Source organism: Sinohyriopsis cumingii, unplaced genomic scaffold (assembly GCF_028554795.1).
Source record: "Sinohyriopsis cumingii isolate HCF-2022 unplaced genomic scaffold, ASM2855479v2 utg001752l, whole genome shotgun sequence".
NCBI classification, from domain to species: domain Eukaryota; kingdom Metazoa; phylum Mollusca; class Bivalvia; order Unionida; family Unionidae; genus Sinohyriopsis; species Sinohyriopsis cumingii.
The window spans coordinates 888,734-910,626 of NW_028316044.1; the positions used below are offsets into that span (position 1 = coordinate 888,734).

General features: G+C 35.8%; 1 protein-coding gene across 2 annotated transcripts in view; it reads right to left on the reverse strand.

Annotated features, from left to right (window-relative positions):
- The window catches only part of LOC149771597 (signal transducer and activator of transcription 5B-like), a 119,406-nt gene extending 99,052 nt beyond the window's left edge, over positions 1–20,354 (reverse strand). Inside the window, exons 1-2 of one of the 2 annotated variants that reach the window (XM_089948287.1) lie at positions 20,205–20,354; positions 2,848–2,996 (exon numbers count right to left, since the gene is read on the reverse strand). In XM_089948287.1, the coding sequence (XP_089804413.1) occupies positions 2,848–2,978 (131 nt within the window). In that variant the 5' untranslated portion in view covers positions 2,979–2,996; positions 20,205–20,354. Of the gene's footprint in view, positions 1–2,847; positions 2,997–18,624; positions 19,974–20,204 lie in introns of those variants that run through there. The other variant, XM_089948286.1, reaches the window with a different exon arrangement.
- Positions 20,355–21,893: the final 1,539 nt, after the last annotated feature.

Consider the following 21,893-nt stretch of genomic DNA (forward strand, 5'->3'; position numbering starts at 1 on the left):
AATGCATAATAATATAAACTGTAATGAGAAAATGACATGACATGAATTGTGACTCTCTCAATGACAAATGCTGAAAATATTTTTAAAAGTAAATAATAGTCAAGAATACTAATGGGGAAATCCAAGCAGGGTCCTAAAATGTAGGGCAAACAATTTTAGCATTGAAAAAAGGTACGAAGGTTTCTAGTGTAATACTGGTCTATCATGTGTTCATATCACAATGTCAACAAACAGGAAATGAGGTCATCATGGAACATGCAAATATACACAAATAAGATATAATTAACTCTAGTGGTGGGGTACGGCAAAACATAGACATCAGTGTTCTCACTGCCTTATGTCTCTGTAAGATGATTTGCAGTCAGCCTGACATAAAACCTGGTCTACCAAATATATTCACTTATAAGTTGAGTATAAATTGCACAGATCAGAATCTTTGGTCTCATAATGCGCTATCTGATCTTGGAATATGTATTTCATTAGGAGTAATCAGTAAAACAAACAGCACAGATCCTAACCTGCTGGCACATTATAGGAAGGCAGGTCAGGGTTTATGTTGTCTGCAATTGAACATGACTTAAAGGCGAGTAAAGATGGTACCTATTGCAGTGTTGTTGTTAGACCACTTGGGGCCCCACCTATTGCAGTGTACTAAACCCAATTAAATATTGAAACAATCAACTGAATATGGCATGTTTTCAATTTTGAGAATGCAAATCTAGCTTTGAAAACTTCCACATCACAGTGTTAATATTTACTATCTGCAGCCACAACACACGGGTTTTGATGAAAATTAAATGAGCCAAACTGTAGTACGATCTAGGTGAATTCTGGTGGCAAGACCATCATGTTACATTGTTAGGCATTCCAAAGATCACCTCATAATATTGGTTAAGCACATGTACTGCAAACAGCTTATATCTATCTCTTAACCTTATAACCTTTAAATATGAGCATGGGAATTTACTAATGTATAAGTTGTAAACCTGGTTATGTGAGCATGTGTGTGTGTGTGTGTGTGTGTGTGTGTGTGTGATTTATACTTTTAAAGAAACTTTAAAATTGTTTTAGTTGTATTTCAACAATGTCTGCAGTGTGGCTATTTATAGTGATGTATAGCACTGTGGCATCATGCTGCAGACATGTAGCATCATGTCCCACCAAGTCACATTATCCTGACACCAGGATGATCAGTCCTAGCACTGACTTCGCAATACTGAGTGCACTGAGTGGTGCAGTTGCTAATACCATTTTTATAAGTCATTGGTATGACTCGGCCAGGGTTTGAACCCATGACCTCCAGCATCAGATATGGATGCTCTAGCCACTTAGGTCACCGAAGTGGTTGTAAACCTGGTTAAACTTCCACCAAAATATCTACAGGGGTTCAAATGTGACAGCCTAAATAAGGAGATAATCAACTCAAAATATTAGATACCATAAGTATACTGCAAACCAGTTCATGATGTGTCTGTCTGAAAACCTATTCCACACTAATGACCTTGACCCTTGAGCTAGGGACTAGACTACTGTGTTGACCTGGATAAGTTTCATCAAAATATATGTAGGAGTCAAAAATAGATGTGGATCACAAGCAGACAACAGATGTATGTTATTCACTGTTGTGACTTTGACCTTGAAGGCAGAGGACATTAGTTCAATAATATGAGAAAATGTCAAGTCAAGATATACAACAGGCTGAAGTTTCAATGAAATATCTCAGTAGGTTCAAAATGTATTGCATACATGGACAGAGGTCACTAATTTATATCATCACTTGTCTTGATCTTGACCTTGAGACAGGGTGTGTGGTTACTGACACTCTCCAGTCATGATATATAACTAGATAAAGTTTCATTAAAATATCTAAAGTACCTCTAAGTTTATATACGGATACGAGTTGCATTTTCTCTTGATGTGACCTTCACCTTGATTAAGGTGGCATGGGTATGGTATGCTATACACTCTACAAACAGTAGATAACTGGCTAAAGTGTGAATAAAGTATCTTCAGTGCATCAAAAGTTATACACTGGACAAGGATACATGAAACAGAATTACATTTTCCATGTCACCTTGAACATGAGGTAGAGGTTATTGTTATGGTACATGACACTGTCATTACGGTACATGACACTGTCTTAGAGGTCATGTTAGAGGTTATTGTTATGGTACACGACACACTGTCTTATCGTGATACAGAACTGGGTAAGTTTCATGAAAACATATATAGTAATTCAAACTTTATTCTCCAGACAAGGATATATGTCATGTATTTAAACTTTCCTTTGTAAATGTTATAGTGGCATGACTATTGAATACAATAAGCTGTCCAATCACGATACATTATTGTGCAACATTTCATTAAAATATCTTCAGCAAACCTTATACTTCAGATAAGGCTACATTTTCCTTCCCATCATCTTGGCCATGGCTTTTGTTTGGTATAGAACATATTGTCTGATCATGTGAGCAAAATTTCCTGAAAAATCTCACCGACTGTCAAAAAGATAAGGATCCGACAAGCGGGTGTTAACATATGGACAGACATACATTTGGACACTGGGATACTATGCAGCATAGGAATGTATGACATGTCCTATGCACTTTTATTCTTTTAGGTTGTTTGCAAATGGATATTTCCAGTTTAGTACATGTAATAGGTGCAACCACTGGTATGTTGTAATTACATCATAAAAATGTTAAATTTCTGCCAAACAATTTCCAGCATTACAGTACCTAGATTAGGTAAGGTCATAATGTTGATAGAATAATGGACTGATCACGAATTATCACTTGCAAAACATACTTAACACTAAATAATGTGACATAATTCCTGGGAACATACCATGGCTGCTGCTCAATCCAAGTGGCAAAATGGTGCCGTACTTCAAGCGGGAAGTTATTCAGGCTGTATGTGCTCTGAACTTGTTGCAAGGCATCCTGGCCAAGAAGCTGTGTCTTTGCCCAGATAGACATGGTGCTGTATGGCTGGTTCTGATAAAAAGAAAAACTGGTCTCTAATCAAGGACAGAACTTTGTACTAATACTGTATTAAGTAGCATTTTAGAGTAACTCCATTCCATGGATTGATAATGATAATCTACAATCACTTAGTCCATTTGGTATCAATTCAATGGATTAAAGTTTGATTGTGGGTTGCTATTTTGCACGACTAAACCCCCCCCCCCCCATGGTATAGAAGATTGTTATTAATTACCTGAAAAAGAAGCTTTGATGTACATGTATGTACCCACCCCTCTTCCTGCCATTCCTCATCTTTAACCAAAGTTGTAAACTGATGATGATGAGCTGTCACCCCATCATGCATGAAATTTTGCTACAACTTCCAAACTGGGATAAGGTACATAGCTTTACTGTTAATGCCTATTAGCTGAAGGATTGTTCTAATTTATTTCTTCTTTCCATCTCCATATATCCTCTATCAAATTTTCTTCTATTTCATTCTTTTTCATGGTTTATTTCCACTTTATTTCTTTTTCTCTTATATTTCGTTACCTGCATGTTGTATGAAGTGACTAATAGAAACGGGAACTGTGGTTATATGGTGGGCTAAAGACTGAAACAACGTGAGTTTGAATCATGCCATCGGGAAATAAGCGCATTGTGATCATTTTACTGTCCACCAAGTTATATAACAACCGGGAATAACGAAGTTGTGTGCTCAATGTTGTATAATCTTTAACCAGTGATTGATGAATCATCACTGTTAGGAATTATCATTATAATCATTAAGCTATTTGTTTCTATTTGTAAGCTCAATTATTTTGATCAGTCAGCTTGGTTCATATTTTTAGTAGTGTCAACAAATAAGAAAACGCTAGGAAAAAATTCTGAAGCAGACTGACATGACTGTATTATATCTTAACTCATGTTACAACAAAGTATGCTGTAGTGTGCTTCCCTGTATATACTTCATGTTATAACAGAGCATGCTGTAGTGTGCTTCCCTGCATATACTTCAGGTTATTACAGCGTGCTATAATGTGCTTCCTTGTATATGCTTCAGGTTATAACAGAGCATGCTATAATGTGCTTCCCTGTATTTTTTATGATTTTTTAAAAATGTGGTACACTTGGCTGAAAATATGTGTTGTGACAAGATAACTCTTACCCCTGTCTAGTTCCAGCAGAGTTATCTCTTAAATGCAATGGAGTACCTGGTTCTGTCCTTGTCAAATTGACAATCTAGCAATGTTCTCTATGACAGTGTGTGACAGGCATGCTGAGGTAGGATAAAAAGTATATTCATTTCACAAAACATTAGCATTGAGGTCCATGGAAAAACAATTGGTATTGTGATACCATTTAGGACCAAACACATACCCAAAGAAGACTTTTAATGAGAACTCTATGTTGCTAGGACTGTCCATTCAGGAGAAGTAACAATAATGACATTCAAGATGGCCAATGTGGCTCATTCATTCAGAAAATCTTACAGGTGAAACTACATGCCAAGTTTCATAACTTTCCTCCTTGTAATTTATCAGGCGCAAGAATAAGAACCAACTGCTAAGCAACAGATGGATTCAGATCCATTACTTAAGCTCTTCTGGTCATGGAATACTTAGTTAAATAAACCTACTGTCAATCAACCCCAGCCAATCCCAATCCACCATCAATACCACGTCACATGTCAACTGTGATTGCTGAAAAAAATGAATTAACTACACAAGCATCTAACACACTTACAACTGACCTTGATTTAGGTGAAGTATGGAGCAACAATGAACCTCAATATCTAAACAAGAAGACGAGGATAGACAGTATAGTTCATGATCTTGACCCCAAGGTCAATAGGCTAAGCAAGAATGTCACAGGATGAAAAATCAGATTCATAACGATTTTCAATCACAGAATGAGAAGAATTAATCAAAGACTTTATGAAATATAACACAATGAAAACACTTCAATCAAAACTGTACAATATTTTCTAATAATGTGACCCTGGTCATGAGGTTTAGGAAATAAATGCAAATGAATAACTAAACAAAACCTCAACAGACTACAGATACTACTGCCAGATATGGCTTTTCACGACAACATTGCCTTGATGAAAACATCATGAGCCAAATTTTTTAAATTTATAGGTTAAACTTGATTTCATAAATACTATCATTAAGTAATTTTTGTAAAGTCGATGAATTTTTGCATGAGGGTTTTTGCATTTTTAACGTAGCTTTAACATTCTGAGTAATATCACTATGATGTCTGCCACTGGGTCATCATGTCTCAGACATGTGGCATCATGTCACACTCAGTCACATTATCCTGACACGAGGATGACCAGTCCTAACACTAACCTCTTAATGATTAAGTGAGGCAGCTGCTAGCACCATTTTTATGTCTTTGGTATGATTTGGCCAGGGTTCAAACTTGTGACCTCTTGCATCAGAGGCAGATGCTCTAACCATTTAGGCTACTGGGGAGATTCTTTTAACTTTGTCCTACACCTGTCAGTGAGGCCACAAAAGTTCGCAAGGAAATATATGACCCTGAAGTAAAATAACTAAGCAGACATGGAAAATAACCATGTTATATTTGCCCTCAAAGGGCATTTGAAGAAAAATGCCTGAAAGTGTAATGAAAACTGACCTTGACCTTCAAGATAAAATCTAATTGTGATGCATGGTATACACTGTATCATCAATCTGAGAAGCATAAGTATATCATGGTCCATGCTTGAACCTCAGCTTTATAACACAAAAAAAAAAAAAAAAACACAAAATAGTCATCTTTACCTTGACCTTCAAGATAAAATCTAACTGTGATGCATGATATACACTGTATCATCAATCTGAGAAGCATAAGTATATCATGGTCCATGCTTGAACCTCAGCTTTATGATATAACACAAAAACAAAAAAAACCTCAAAATAATGACCTTTACCTTGACCTTGTGGACATATATATATATATATATATATATATATATATATATATATATATATATATATACCATACAGCACATCATCAAGTGACAACATACAACTACACCAAGCTTCATCCACATTTTAAAATGCTGTGAAGTCTGAAAGCTGAGGGGTAAATATGGCTGAAACATTAAAAACATACACTTGACCTTATTAGATCTCCAAGGTGGCATGTGACACACCTTTTTGTGATGATGCAATGTTAGACTAAGTTTTGTCACATCATCATTACTGGTTCTATAATTATAAATTGGAAGGGAAAGTATAATAGAAAATTTTGGGATATAATAATATGACACTGACCTTGAAGATAAAATTCCCAATGTGGTACACAGCATGCCTTTTCAGTGAAGATGTACAATAAACCATGTTTCATCCCTTAATCACAAAATGAAAAAGCAGAATGGAGATTGGAACTTAGTGTAAAATACTAAGCCAAATCTTGAATCATAAAGATAACAAACCCAATGTGGTATGCAAGACACTTTGTAGTGATGATGTATTTAATCTATAATGGTTTTAAAGTTAATGAGTGAAAGCAAACGTGTAACAAGACAGACGGATCGAAGCAAGAATACTATATCCCCAACATTTCTTTTAAAAGTTGATGACAAAGAAAATGAATATGATAATGAAGTAGAGGTTAGGTTTTCTGTGGTAGGGTCAACTGCTTAATTACTGTTTTGAATTGAACTTCATGACAATTGCCATTGGGTAGGATGTGTTAACAGGTATATGATTAGATCAATTATCCCCCTAACATGTTGAATCAACAACCTGCATGGGCACTGAACTGGAAACCATTTTAAATTCACCAGCATATAAGGCTGCCTATCAAGTATGGCACTGTTGCTTGTATAATACAGTGTAGTGACAAAACCTGAAGGCCATAATCCTTTTTTCAATCATCATAGAAGATAGTTTACTCTTATGTTAGTGTGTTGTGGGAAAAAAATTATTTTAGGTTTTAAATACTTTTTTTGTGTAACTAAACTTCAAAGTCCTGTTGAAAGGGTAAATCTTCAACTGCTTGATATGCAAGTAAATTTGCCACCACATTTACCTACAGGTTTTAAATACATATATCTTATATTGCAACAAAACAGAAAACATTTCCCTTGGGCAAAAAATTGGTATTTTGAGATTTTATATTATTAATAAAATAAAAATCCTCCCCAAATGCAATTTATTTCACACAAATATCATAAACATTAACAGAGATACATCATGCAACAATAGTTAAGTAAATTTAATTTATATTGTGTGCTTGACCTTTGTCCATGATTGAGGGTAGAATAGTTGTTAACAGATATTTGAGTTCAAGGTCTAGCCTTAATATAAAATCAGAATCCTTTTGAAGCAAAAATCTGATCCACATCCTAGTCATTTTAATGTGTCTTATGTTTTTATTTTATCTAATGCTGAAATGAAAAAGATTATTTCATTCCTCCTTTAAGTTAAGACATAATTTGAGAGGAATTATTTATTTAAATTATTCAATGAAATTATAAAGTCCTCATTGACATTTTGGAGAAAATAAACCTACTTTGGGAGTACTGTGAATTTGTTCAGAGACATTTTGGATTATATCATTGTAATACTACAAATCTATTGGTGCATCATCTCAAGACTATACATCAAAACATTTAAAATAATTTGCAGAACCTGTGATATAAAATTTAGGATTATATGGGATTTCACAATACTGTAAGTTTCTCCTAAACTGTAAGCATGTAACTTGGAGTTACAAATTTATCTGACGATTTTATTAAATTTGTTGGTTTTGCTTCTTTATGTTACTTAGTTTAAGACACAGAGTCATAACACAATATTACAAATTGAGAAACTCCATAATACGAGGCTTGAAGTCAGTTTGCAAGCCCATAAGGCCAGCACATTTTTTTGTTGTAGTTTTCACAATTTCAGTAGTATGATGTCTCATAAAGTTTCATTTGCTGCCAATCAGCAAAGGACTAGTTAAGGACATAAGGACTGTGAAGGACTAGTTAAGGACATAAGGACTGTGTGAAGGACTAGTTAAGGACATCAGGATTGTGTGAAGGGCTAGTTAAGATTCAGCATGACTAGTAAATTTATCAATCTACTAGTCCTTATGGCTACAAAGAAATTTATGTTAAAATCTAGTCTTGTCATGTAAGATCAGTTTAATTCAATGATTATCACACTGTCTAAAGGGGCTCATTTTCTTGCATCACAGCTGATACATACACGTGTGTGTCTGTGTGTACGTGTTCAGCTCCACACTCAAATAGTGTATGCTATTTCCATGTTTATAATGCAATCTCATGTGTATATTTCAAGTTCACATCAGAGACCCTGACATATTACGGCAAATAGGAATCTATATTCTTTGGACTGCTTGACCTGTTCTAAATGAGTAAGTAATTACAATACCTTTTCAAGTGGTACTCTTCTGCATTATATTTATCAAGTCTAAACAGGCTTGGCTAGTCCATTGTACTACAGGATATATACGTGTACTTGACACGATCAATGACTACAGTGTTATCTTTATCATCTGTAAATAAGATAGCAGGTATTATATACAAACATTTTCTCATCTTGTTCACTTTACATACAATTTATTCTTTTCATGAATAGAAGATCAATAAAGTTAATGAAACAGGACACACTGTATGTCACCACCACTTCCAAAATGAAATGTTAGTTTCCTTAAACTTAAAGAGATGCCCATTCAGATGGGTGGGTGTGCACAGGGGGTTGGGTGTGATGAGGGCAGAGAGACAGAACAGGGTTTTCCTTATCAGTCAGGAGCTGGGTGATTGACCTGGCTACTTTTACAGTACACCCCAATACTTTAAAAAAAAAAAATCTATCCCCATTGGATGTTATCCTACAATGCCCTACCTAGTCTGGGAAATAAACCTCCAACTTTACATCTGATAAAAGGGACCCTGAGTGGCCAAGTGGTCAAAAGCACTCTCCATTACGGTTCACTGCAATCTCACCTGTCTGCGTGGGTTGGGTCTCGGATTCGGCCAAAGTAGGTATGTGAGAAAGCTTGCCACTAGTTTCTTGTGGGTCGGTGGTTCTTTCCAGGGTTTTCCCGGGTTTTTCCTCCACCATTAATACTGGCCGCCATGTACAGCCTATCAAGTGCTGAAAAATGGCGTTAAACCCTACAACAACAACAACATCTGATGGAATGCCCTGGATGGAGCAAGGCACTGTCCACTTAAAGTACATTTTCTTCAATGAAACTGGTATTGTCACCAATAGATTGTCAATTTCCCTCACATAAGGCCCATCATGCTGCAGGCTACAATCAAGGAAGAGGCCAGAACATTCTGCATTAGTGCACATGTAAGGATCTGATGTGTCTCAGTGGTTAACTTATTGGGATTTGTGACCAAAAGGGTAAAAGTTTAAATCCTCCCACTGCATCAGCCTAGTTGGCTACCATAGCAAATACTTGGACAAGGCACTCTACTCCAATTATATTGGTAATAAATAACCCACTTACGTTACTGTGTTGTAAAAAACCAAACCAAGATGAAGTACCCCCATACCTCCACACCCCTGTTCCTCGCCATCATCTCAATGATTGCAGAAGAGTCATCTCATATACCGAGACTCACATTATTGAATAAATTATTGATACAAATGGAAAAAATAAAGATGTAATAAAATAATTGGACATTATTTAGTAAAAAATGGTAAGATTTTATTGTTTCACTGGGAATTTAAGTCCACCAGCTGAAATAAAACACAAGGGCTCATAATGTTGCTTACAATTAACCTGTCTTACATGTACTGTTTAATAACGACATGTATGACAGGTCAGTTGTAAGCAACGATATGAGCCATTGTGAAATAAAAGGATAGAAACTGGTCATAGGAAGTATCCACCTTTGCATACATGTCCTTTTGTCACTATTACAGTGTAGTGAAAACAGAAGGCATATATTTACTTTATTCAGAGAACAACACATTGGTATAGATATGTGTATACTGTTTATATATACAGGTCTAATGTACTGCATGTAGACATTACTAAAAACTGCCACACTGCAGACATCGTAATGATATGACTAAAAAATCGTTAAAGCTATGTTAAAAATCCAAATCACACACACACACACTAATGTAGCCAGCTTTCTTTGATGAAGGGTGGATGCATTATAGAAGTCACCACTAAAGGACAGCTTTTTAAGCAGCAAACAAATGGCCATTTCCTACTGTGGCAACATCAAATAATTGTAGTGCATGATTGAGATAGATTTTTTTCCATTTGCTAAGTATGCTTTTATAACAACAGGTGCTTTAAAGGTAATCAGTTTTCTTTGAAATTTCCATAAACTATTTTATCTGGGTACATTTTTAAAAAAGGAATTGGCCTTCATTTTGGTTGATTGTAGTTACTGTTCCTCCCTGCCTATTGAATAGACCAAGAAGTTTATTTTTTTTTTACATTTGTGGTAGCAGAGTGATACTGCCTTCCACACGTGTCAGAAATTTTTTAAAAAGGGTCATCGGGTCATAGAGATGCAAGTGTTCTGTTCTGATGACAGGGATTACTATAGAAAATGTGAGTGTTCTGAAGGATTTAATTTGAAGTGAAAAGAAGAGAATTTTACTTATAATCCACATACAACCATTCCACTGGCCTGGTGGTTAGAGCATCCAACTCGGATATGGGAGGTCGTGGGTTTTAACCCTGGCCAAGTCATACAAAAAAAGACTTATAAAAATGGTACTAACAGCTGCCTCGTTTGGTGCTCAGCATTAAGAAGTTAGTGTCTGGCTGGCCTGGTGTCAGGATAATGTGACTGAGTGGGACATCATGCTACATGTCTGCGGCATGATGCCCCATCACTATAAACTGCCACACTGCAGACATCGTAATGATATGACTGAAATTTTTTAAAGCTACTTTAAAAATCCAAATCACACACACACCATCCACATACAAATGTCAGTTTATGTAAATATATTAATAACTAGTGAGTGGCCGAAAATCCGATGAAAGATAGATCTGATCTCCTCTACCGGAAATGTCCACAAAAAAGCGGGATATCTCACAACATGTATGCCAGATGTCAACATATGCAGATTATGATATAACAATGCATTGTCAAGATAGTTTGTCAACATGGACAAAGAATTTGTTTATGTAACAATAGATTTTATATCAAGTTTGTGGCTTCTTTTTGTCAGGCCTTGAATTTTTCAGCTCAAACCAATGGTTGCATACAGAAGTTTAAACAGCCAACAATGTCGCAACAAAAAAATTTGCCAAATGGTATATCTTGCCATCAATAAGGAATTTTTTTCCCTGCAATTTGCGACATTGGTGAAGCCTTGCATGATCAATGAATACATTTTTTACACATTATTTTTTGTACTTTCAAAAAGAAAAAACTACTTTTCCATGTACAAGAATAATACATATAAAATTTCAGGAGCCAAGCCAAAATCGTCTTATATTATTCATACGCAATCTCTTCCCCATGATAATAAACTTTTTAAGTATTTTCTTCTTTGTACTTTTAAGAAAGAAATGTTTTTATTGTATAAGAGAAAAATACATGTATATTAAATTTCAGGAGCCACACCACAATTGTGTTAAATCCGAATTTGTGTTATAATGGAGTGCGCTATAGCGAGGTCACTCTGTACTTCTATCCATAATCACGTACACCTAGCTACTGAAGCTGTGTTTATAATTTCTACATATGGTCCTTTTACACAAAATTGATCATTCCCAGATTGTTTAGGGTGCATGGGAATGTTTGTAAAATTTGTTATCTCCCAGTCAGAATACCAGTTCTCTATCTGTGATTATTAAAGACAATTTACCTAATGTTATGATTCCTTTTAAAAGTAATCAAATTTTAATTTTCTGTGTAAGAAGGCTTGTAAATTTCTGTTGACCTTAGGTATTTCATTTTCTTTCATCTCAAGACAATTAATTTGATTAAAACTATAATATGGTGTTATTTTGTCCTAATAACATAATGGAAATAATATGGTGTTATTTTGTCCTAATAATATAATGGATATAATATGGTGTTATTTTGCTATAAATCAGAGCACGATATTTTTTCCAGCTATTGACCGACTGAATTTAAAAAAAAAAACAAGTGTCAGACTCTTGCTGCAGAACATTGCTGATTATTATTATAATTTAAGTATACTGTGGTACATAACACGGTATGTTAAGTATGGGGGGGGGGTAACTAGCTCTAATTTTTAAACACAGATTAATGAGGGCCTCAAGGTAGATTAGTTCTTAGCTAATTGTGTTACCCTCTTTAAATAAGGTCATTATTATTATTTTATTATTATTATTATTATTTATAATCAGGAATTTTTCTTTAATTCCAGTGCACTTAATATATGTGACATCATTAATGCCATAAAGCAATCTTTGACTGTGATCTGTTTTTGCTGCACGTATAACAAACACCTGCTTGCTCCAGCGTGTAGCACTGCGATTATGCACCTCGTGTCAATGATTAAAGAGCAGAGGATAAAGTCGTAACCATTCATTTGTATTCTGCTGAAGGGCATGTCTCTTAGTCAAGAAAAGTGGCAGAATCTGCTGATTTCATTATGTCACTAATATTTTACGAAGAACAAGCTAAGTATAAGTGACAGCTCTGGTGGCCTATGTGGTTGGTGCATCCACCTCGGATGCGGAATTTCACATTTTTTAACCTCGACTGAGCCATACCAAAGACTTATAAAAATGGTACAAGCAGCTGCCTCACATGGCACTCATCATTAAGAGGTTAGTGTTAGGACTAGTCAGCCTGGTGTCATATATTGTGACTGGGTGGGACATGATGCTACATGTCTATGGCATGATGTCTCAGTACTAGACATCACTATAAACTGCCACACTGCAGACATTGTAGTGATATGACTGGAATATTGTTAAAACTATATTAAAATTCCAAATTACACACACACACACACAGAGTTTAAGTCATACTAATTTCAGAAACTTTGTCAAATGCAAGTAGAAACCAGGATTTGTGGAATTCAGTAGATAGTGTGAGATTATTAGAGCAATGTCTCCCAAAGACAAACAAAAATAGATAACACCATAATCTGGAAACAGTAAAAGTGCACAAGTCATTACAAAGAAAAAGTACAAATAAGAAATACAATGTAAACAAATATAAGTATATATGGAAAAGTTTTGATAACATCTGTTACTGAAGAAGAAAAACAACAACAACCAAATAATAAAACTAAACGAAGATAATGCAAATTATTACGAGCCGTGTCAACCAGTCTAATAAAAATCTGCATAGACAAGAATATGTGTCATTCTGTATAAAAACATTGGGCTGCCAAAAAATATATTTTCATTTGTGAGAGCAAGAGTGTGCACAAGACATGGTCTGTCGGACTGACATATTTTGGACTGTCTAGATGAAAGTTTTATGTCATCTCTAGTCCACCATAGGAACAATACTTAACACCGAGCCCTGAAAATGTGTTTATTTCCTATTGGTTTTAACATCAGTAATGTACTAAGTGCTTCAAAGCATAGGGGAAAACCTGCTGAATTAAATATACAAATACATTTTTGGAACATTTTTTGTGTGCTAGGGTCAGCAATGAGAAACAGGGACAGTATGCCAACTGGAAACACACACATTTCTTTCTGGCCTTATTGCTTGATACAAGAATAAAAAATAAATCATAACTAAATGACTACACTGTGTTCTAAGTATAACATGTGTGATATTCAATAAGCAACATAATAGCAGCATGGAGAGATTTTTTTATCTTGATTCCAGCAGGCTTTTTAAAATATATGTAACAGTGTGAATGTTGCAGATGTCACTTTTTACACATAATAATTTTAATGTGATTTGCATGGAATTAAATCTGTGGAATGATCCTCAATTTCTTGCTGGAACGTATTTCATGTTAACTTCATGAACAATGAACAAACTGGAATGGTATTTTTCAAAATGTGTTTAAAAAAACATAAAATACAAAAAAAAAAATTAAAAAATAGGAGTCAAAGGTAAGGGAAATATGATTGCCAAGATTATAAATTATGTAATATTGATTAATGTCCTCAAAGCAAGTTGATATTAAGTGCAATTATTACTAGTTAAGACAGGCAGTGAATATTGTGCCTTGTGTATCTATGTATTTCATGTACTATCTCTTGACCCTTGTGTATTTTGCTTTTCTGCATGTATTTGAAGAGAAGAATTTATCAGTATCATGATAACTAGATACATGTACTGTGAACAGTTAAATGTTACTTTAATTATTGTAGTTAATAGATAGGTCAATGTTTCTTGTTTTGTATTATGGAAATACCATATGTGCTTGCTTACAAGTCAAGGCAAACTGCCAACAACAAAGATCCTGATCTGCCATAGCATAATATGCCTGCAGATTGGGGTCTATGCAGTTTGTTCTACTGATTACTCCTAACAAACTGCACAGACCCATATCTGCCAGTGCATTATGTGATGGTGGATCAGGGTCTGTGCAGTTTGCAGTTGGACTCATCTTATAAGCAAGTATATGGTACATCTAGAAACACAAATTATATACTGCCTTGTCTATAGTACCCTATACCATTGTCTAGCCATCAATCAATAATATGGCATTGAGTTTAGGAGTTAAGCATGTGGTATGACAACACCAAGGCTATTTCAAAGTGTACAATGAGACATGGTATTGTACACCAACCAGATCCCAGACCACAGCATATCTACAAATCTACTCAAAGCATCCAGGACGACTAACTACAGAGCCACAAACAACTAAGATAAATAAATATGACTCACAAATATTAATCACTTTAATTACACTGAGGTGACTGTACAGTTTTCCTCTCCTACTGATATAACTAATTAATGTGCAGATAAAACAAATACTAAAAATATATTTCAAAATAAAATCAAGACATTTTTTTCTTATTTTATATTAAAATATGTGGGTCTCCGAGTGGCCGAGAGATCTAAAGCGCTCTTCATTATGGATCACTGCCATCTCACCTCTGTCTGCGTAGGTTCGAGTCTCGGATTTGGCCAATGTGGGTATGTGAGAAAACTTGCCAGTAGCTTCTCGAGGGTCGGTGGTTCTTTCCGGGGATTTCCTGGGTTCTTCCTCCACCAATAATACTGGCCGCCATGTATAGTCTATCATGTGCTGAAAAATGGCGTTAAACCCTACAACAACAACAACAACATTAAAATATGAAATCTATGATAGGAATACCAAGATAAATAATAATTTAACAATTAATAATTTAATTAATAGTTAAATAATTAATAAACTGCCACTTGAACAAATTGACTCAGTTTATCTTGTAAATGTTATTGCCCTTTTTTCAACACATTAGGTTATCTATGGCAGCCGGTATATCTGGTGGGGAATGTGTGTGTGTGTGATTTAGATTTTTTTACGTAGCTTTAACAATTTTCAGTCATATCACTAAGATGTCTGCAGTGTGGCAGTTTATAGTGATGTCTGTCACTGGAGCATCATGCCGCAGACATTTAGCATCTTGTCCCATCCAGTCACATTACACTGACACCAGGCCGACCAGTCCTAACTATAACCTCCTAATGCTGAGCGTCAAGCGAGGCAGCTGCTAGTAAAAGTTTTACAAGTCTTTGGTATGACTTGGCCGGAGTTTGAACCTGCGACCACCCTTATCCAAGGCAGGCTCTCTAATCACTAGGCCACCGGGCTGGTTTATCTGGTGGGGAAAAAAAACAGGAAAGACTCCAGGAAGAAGTGCTTAGACATGGCAATCTTTACCACATACTCATATCTACTGAGCTGAGACTCAAAAACACAAGGACAGAGGGGGACAATGAGTAATATGTAAATCAAAGTGCCTCGCCAGCTAGGCCAATTGAACCTCCCCTTTGCTTCTTAATCTTCTCTAAAGTATGACATAGTTCAAAAACATTTCAAAGTTATCTTAAAACAATCCCAATACCCCAATTCAAGAGTGAACAGCAATTGATATCTTCACACCACTACATATTCAAACCATAGTAATCATACCTACAACATGTAACCTAACTGATATTTGGATAAAGAAGGTAGGACTGCTAATATTACATGAAGTACAGTAGGTCAGTGGTGTTACAGTTGAGTAACCTCAACTTTAAAATTGAAGTGTTTAAGGGATTTGTTTACAAATTAATGTAAACATTTTGGAACTTGTGAGTTTTTGCTTAAGTTTTTGTCACTAAACCAAAAACAAAAACACTGTTTATTCTATAGCAGCTGATTGTATTTTCACTTATGTGTAAATATAGTAATGAAATCTAGGTACCACTATATATATATATATATATATATATATATATATATATATATATATATATATATATATATATATATCTCTGTGTGTGTGTGTCTTTGCTTTTAAGTATATATAATATTAATGATTACATATCTATCTACATTTTTTTAGATAGTAACATATATTTTATTTTACCTAATGTGTAAACTTTAGCTGTCATATTTTGTGGCAACCTCAACTCTTCCATGGGCAAGTTTGATTTCCAGTCAGCTTACCTAAGGCAAGCTAACTTTTCTAAAAGTTTAAAAGCCTTATCATGTACTAGCACTTACGACAAATATGCTAAACTGTCGATCTTCACTGAAGTAGTGGCACTAATTATTGAAGTAGTGGTTCTAATTAGTTTGGTATAGACTAGAATAAAACTGAAGCTTATCTGTTAATTATATGAGGACTTCACTAACCCAACTAGATGGGTCAACCGAAGCTTAGTAACAGAGGACTTCACTAACCCAACTAGCTGGGACAGCTGAAGCATATTATCAGAGGACTTCATTAACCCAACTTGATGGGACAACTGAAGCTTATTATCAGAGGACTTCCCCAACCGAACTATCCCAGATCACTAATAACCATGGCCGGGCAAGTAACATTTTGTGTATAATTTAATATACCGTTTCCTATGAGACTGTTCCTGGTAATTGTTATGGCACACAGGTGACAATGAAATTAATTATTCATACCAGAAGTCAATAATTAGTTTATTGTGTGTATTACTCTCTTAACTGCTGTAATCCACCTTAGCTTAGATAAATGTTTGTGTACTACTGTATAAATGCCATCTCTGGACCTTAAAAGGATACAGTGTCAGGCCTCAACATTCTTTAGGTTGGAAAAATTCATTCTCTAAATGGCTAGGAAAAAATGAAAAATTGCTCTGTGTCTGAATGCCCAAGGCAAACTGAAAATTGCTGATCAAGTGCACTTCATCCAGAGGATTCCTGACCAGACAAGCCTTTTATCTCATCTACTGAAATATGGGATTTTATGGAGTTCCTCGATTTCAGCACAGAATATGTCATTAACAGACATAATGCTGCATGGCAAGTCGATAGCACATATTCAAACAGTGCTGCATGGCAAGTCCATAGCACATATTCAAATAGTGCTGCATGGCAAGTCCATAGCACATATTCAAACAGTGTTGCATGGCAAGTCCATAGCACATATTCAAATAGTGCTTCATGGCAAGTCCATAGCACATATTCAAATAGTGCTTCATGGCAAGTCCACAGTACATATTTAAATAGTGCTTCATGGCAAGTCCATAGCACATATTCAAATTATGCTGCATGGCAAGTCCATAGCACATATTCAAACAGTGTTGCATGGCAAGTCCATAGCACATATTCAAATAGTGCTTCATGTCAAGTCCATAGCACATATTCAAATAGTGCTTCATGGCAAGTCCATAGCACATATTCAAATAGTGCTTCATGGCAAGTCCATAGCACATATTCAAATAGTGCTGCATGGCAAGTCCATAGCACATATTCAAATTATGCTTCATGGCGAGTCCATATCACATATTCAAATAATGCTGTATGGTGAGTCCACAGCACATATTCAAATAATGCTGCATGGTGAGTCCATTGAAAATATTCAAGAATTTCTATAGTGAGATTTTCCCTACTGGGTCTTTGAGAAACCCAGAAAAAGGGACATAGCCAGGCAATTTTCTGATGCATGCAATTTAGGCAGCTGGAGGCAGAATCATCTTCGTGAACTATTTATTCCTATGTCTACAAAACATTGTATTTTATTTTTCTGCATTAGGCACATAACCCTAGCTGTGCCACTATTTATATGAAATGTATTTTCCGAATGATACATTACTGACAGAATCAGTTCTCTTGCAATTAAAATTCAAGCATTATTTTAATTAGCAGCATGCATAAAGCTGATCCATGTAAATGCTAATCAACTATAAAACATGAATGAAAGTAAGGATCATGTGAACAAAGCTAAATCTGCTACAAAAGAAAATAATCAGATTGGCATGATCAACTGTACACATGTCAAAATTACCAGTGTATTGAATAGTACACAATACTAACTAAAATGTCAACTTAATACAAAATTTCAATTGCAAGTAATAACAACAGAAGTGTGCCGTGCAAGCAAGGGTCATACCCATTTGAACACAGTTACGTATTCTTCTCTCCTCCCCTATCTGGCCTATAAAAACTATCACAAAACCTGCAACACTGATGATACTGACACCATTGACAACAGAAAAGTGAGAAACCTATGTACCACCACGTTTACACAGGCGAGACAAATAAAATCAGATTAATATCCATTATAGGCAACAAAGAATAATCACCTCAGACTTGGGTGCTACAAAGCCTGGATCTGGGCATCGATTTCTTGGGCTACCATTATTCTGCTGATGGATATTGGCCCCAACCGGTCCACTCTGGGAAGCAATATCCATGGTTGCTGGTTTGATCTGCATCTGACAAGAGCTACTAGATACATCTGCAAAGTCCATGTAAGGATTTGAACTTTGCATGGTCAGGCTTGTCTGTCTTGAAACCGAATTACTTGGTGGTGCATTTTGTTGCATCTTACAAGAGCCACTAGATACATCTGCAAAGTCCATGTAAGGACTTGAATTTTGCATGGTCAGACTTGTCTGTCTTGAAACTGAATTACTAGCTGGTGTCACCGTTTGTACTGTTACTGAAGTCTGATTTGAGTATGGACCCAATACACCTGACTTCACTGTCTGCTGAGAATGAAATCCGATAAATGATGTGTTTCCTTCAGAAAAATGTCTAGTAATATGTGGGTATGAGCAGTTATCCATACTGATATCGTTCGAGGAATCTAATGATTTTGTCGACTGAACTGGTATCTCACATGGACTACCAGGTCCTGATATTGGGGAGAAAGGAAACACTAAATCTGCACCACCTGCTCGTCTGGTTGACTGAAGGTTGTCACTTAAACTAGTCTGCATGTTTCCTGACTTCAAGGATTGAGACTGAGCCATAATGATGTTGCCTAAGTTATCAGTTTTGAACAGGAAATAAATGTTAATTAAGATGGAACTCACACCCAAATGGCTATTGACCCAAGATTATAAGCTGATTATTTATACATTCATAGAATTTCATAATTTCCATCAGTATTCACCACACATGGCAAATTCAAGATGTCACTCTCAGTGTGCATGTCAGTAATCAAAGAAAAATCCTGGCTTCCATTGAATTCAACAAAACTCCTTCCACCACTATCCCGCTGAAAGGCTGACACAATACTAGGTCAGTGAGTGGTTTGCACAGAATAATGGAGGTACATGATGGGAACACATGGTTCATTAATATAAAATGTGACTTTCAGTGTCACTAAATGTCAACTGTATTTGTCAAAATAAGATGTGAACAAGAATGCACATTTAACATGACTAGTGAATCATGTTGAATGTTATGCTGGCAGCTTTCATCAGGAGGACATTTCATGCAGTTCCCCTAGTGTCACCACGACTATTTATCTTCTAGCTGGAAAAGAGGGGTCAAAATTTCGAGGAAATATGACATAATCTGCAATCAAGTTCGAAATCAACGCCACCAGTTTGTAAATCTACTTGGACAGAAAGCTCTACTTGTCTGACCTTTATTTATAGCACGTGTTTGACATAATGAAGTTCAATCACCAATCTATTGTAAATTAGCCATGTAATTTATGGATTTTATTCGTCAGCAGTATCTGGGAACATTTCGCCCACAGCAAGGGGCGCTTACAACATCCTCAACAAAGACTATAGGATGTCAAGTTCAGGGCCATATGTGACTGTGTCACGAATGGGGGGGGGGCTGATTTAAAGTTATCAATTCCTTATTAATTTCTGCATCTGAATTAGTGCAAACTAATTACCTGAATGATCATGATTAACCTCACCTTTATCTTTTCTTCCTTGCTTGATTACAGTCAAATTTCTGGTTTAAATCCTTGGCTTTTTCATTTTTACGTCAACAACCGTTCGTAGAAAACTGAAAGTCTGGGTTTCTTAGAAGAGAAATAAAAATAGACAGGGACTCTATTATTCTATAAATTTGATTGGCTATTAAGTAGGCCGGAAGTAGAAATCTCCATATGGCCATTCCCCGCGAATTTCGAGTGCTTTAAAGCTTTAGATTCGTACAGTTGATAGTAGAGGATGCATAAAAAAAACAAGTTTTTAAATCATCAATCTGAACAAGTCAATAAAAACAGAAGCAAAGTCCGATTTAAATCAGCACAAGTATCGACAGGTCCTCTATTCTGGAGCCACTTTCATATTGACGCAAAGATATAATATACCATTTCTACAGAGAATGCCTTTCCCCATATTGTCATGACGACACTACTACATAACACAATCATGTACCATCGCCGCTAAGCTGGCATTTGAAAAGCACCGGAACTTTTGAAGATCGCATTGCTTAACAGTTTTTTGATTGATTACTTGGATTTACGTCGCGTGCGCCCAAAAGGGCATGTGCGACGGGTAAATCAATCAATAAAATAAACTGTTGAACAATGACAAATTTACGGCTGCACTGGAGGTCTAAACTGGAACCTCCATAAATCAAGACGGGCGCTTTATCATTTCAGCTCTTCGAGCCATCAAGATGTGTACAGTTATTCATATGGGCAAACGATTGTCGAAAATTGTCATTATCGTTTTGAATTGAAACAAAGATTGCATGCTGTGAAGAAATAAAAACCCATTGCACCGTTATTGTCTAATCCATAATCTTTAGATAAGAATCAGATGTAAACTTATTATTTTTTTTATATCGTGAAATGGTAAAGACTGTAATGTAACATCTGTAAATAAGTCACCCCAACCCCAAGACTCCTTCCATTATGGGGCCATCCATAAATGACGTCACGCGATTTTGGCCGATTTTTTACCCCTACCCCCTCACCCTCGTCACACATTTTTTAAACAAATTACTTCCCCTCGTCACACATCGTCACAAATGTGTGACCCCCTCCCCCCCAGGTGCGTGACGTCATTTATGGACGGTCCCTATGACGTAATATCTATGTTACTATTTGTTTCACTGTTCTCTACATCATTTGACCTACTATTGACTTAGCACGCTTTTAGTCATAAACTTGTGCTTTTCTTTAGATTTAATCTTAATTAAAAATATAACTTATGACCTCAATTACCTGGGCTTTCATTTATTTTTTCTCTTGTGTTATTATAGTAGTATTAAAAGGCTGTTTGTGTCCCCCCCCCCCCCTTTGGTCCATATGTGACCGGTTGCCTGTTGATCACTTTTAATTTTGTGCACATACACGCGTACTCCCATACATGTGACGTAACCCTGATGTCAGTGCCCCCAAAGGGTTCCGAAAAAAGGACAAAATACCAGGATTTCATACTAGACTGGGTTTGTAGAAACAAACCCCGAAGAATGTAAGTATTCAGGCAAGTCTATGGTAGTGATCAAGACACACACTGAATGAATCTACTGTATAAAGAGAGGTTTGTATTATTATATCAACCAGAAGTTATGTATTCATTTTTCTCCGCAGCAATAACCATAAAGTGCGGTATAGTCTCTATAGCAATGATTTTGTACTTATAAAGAG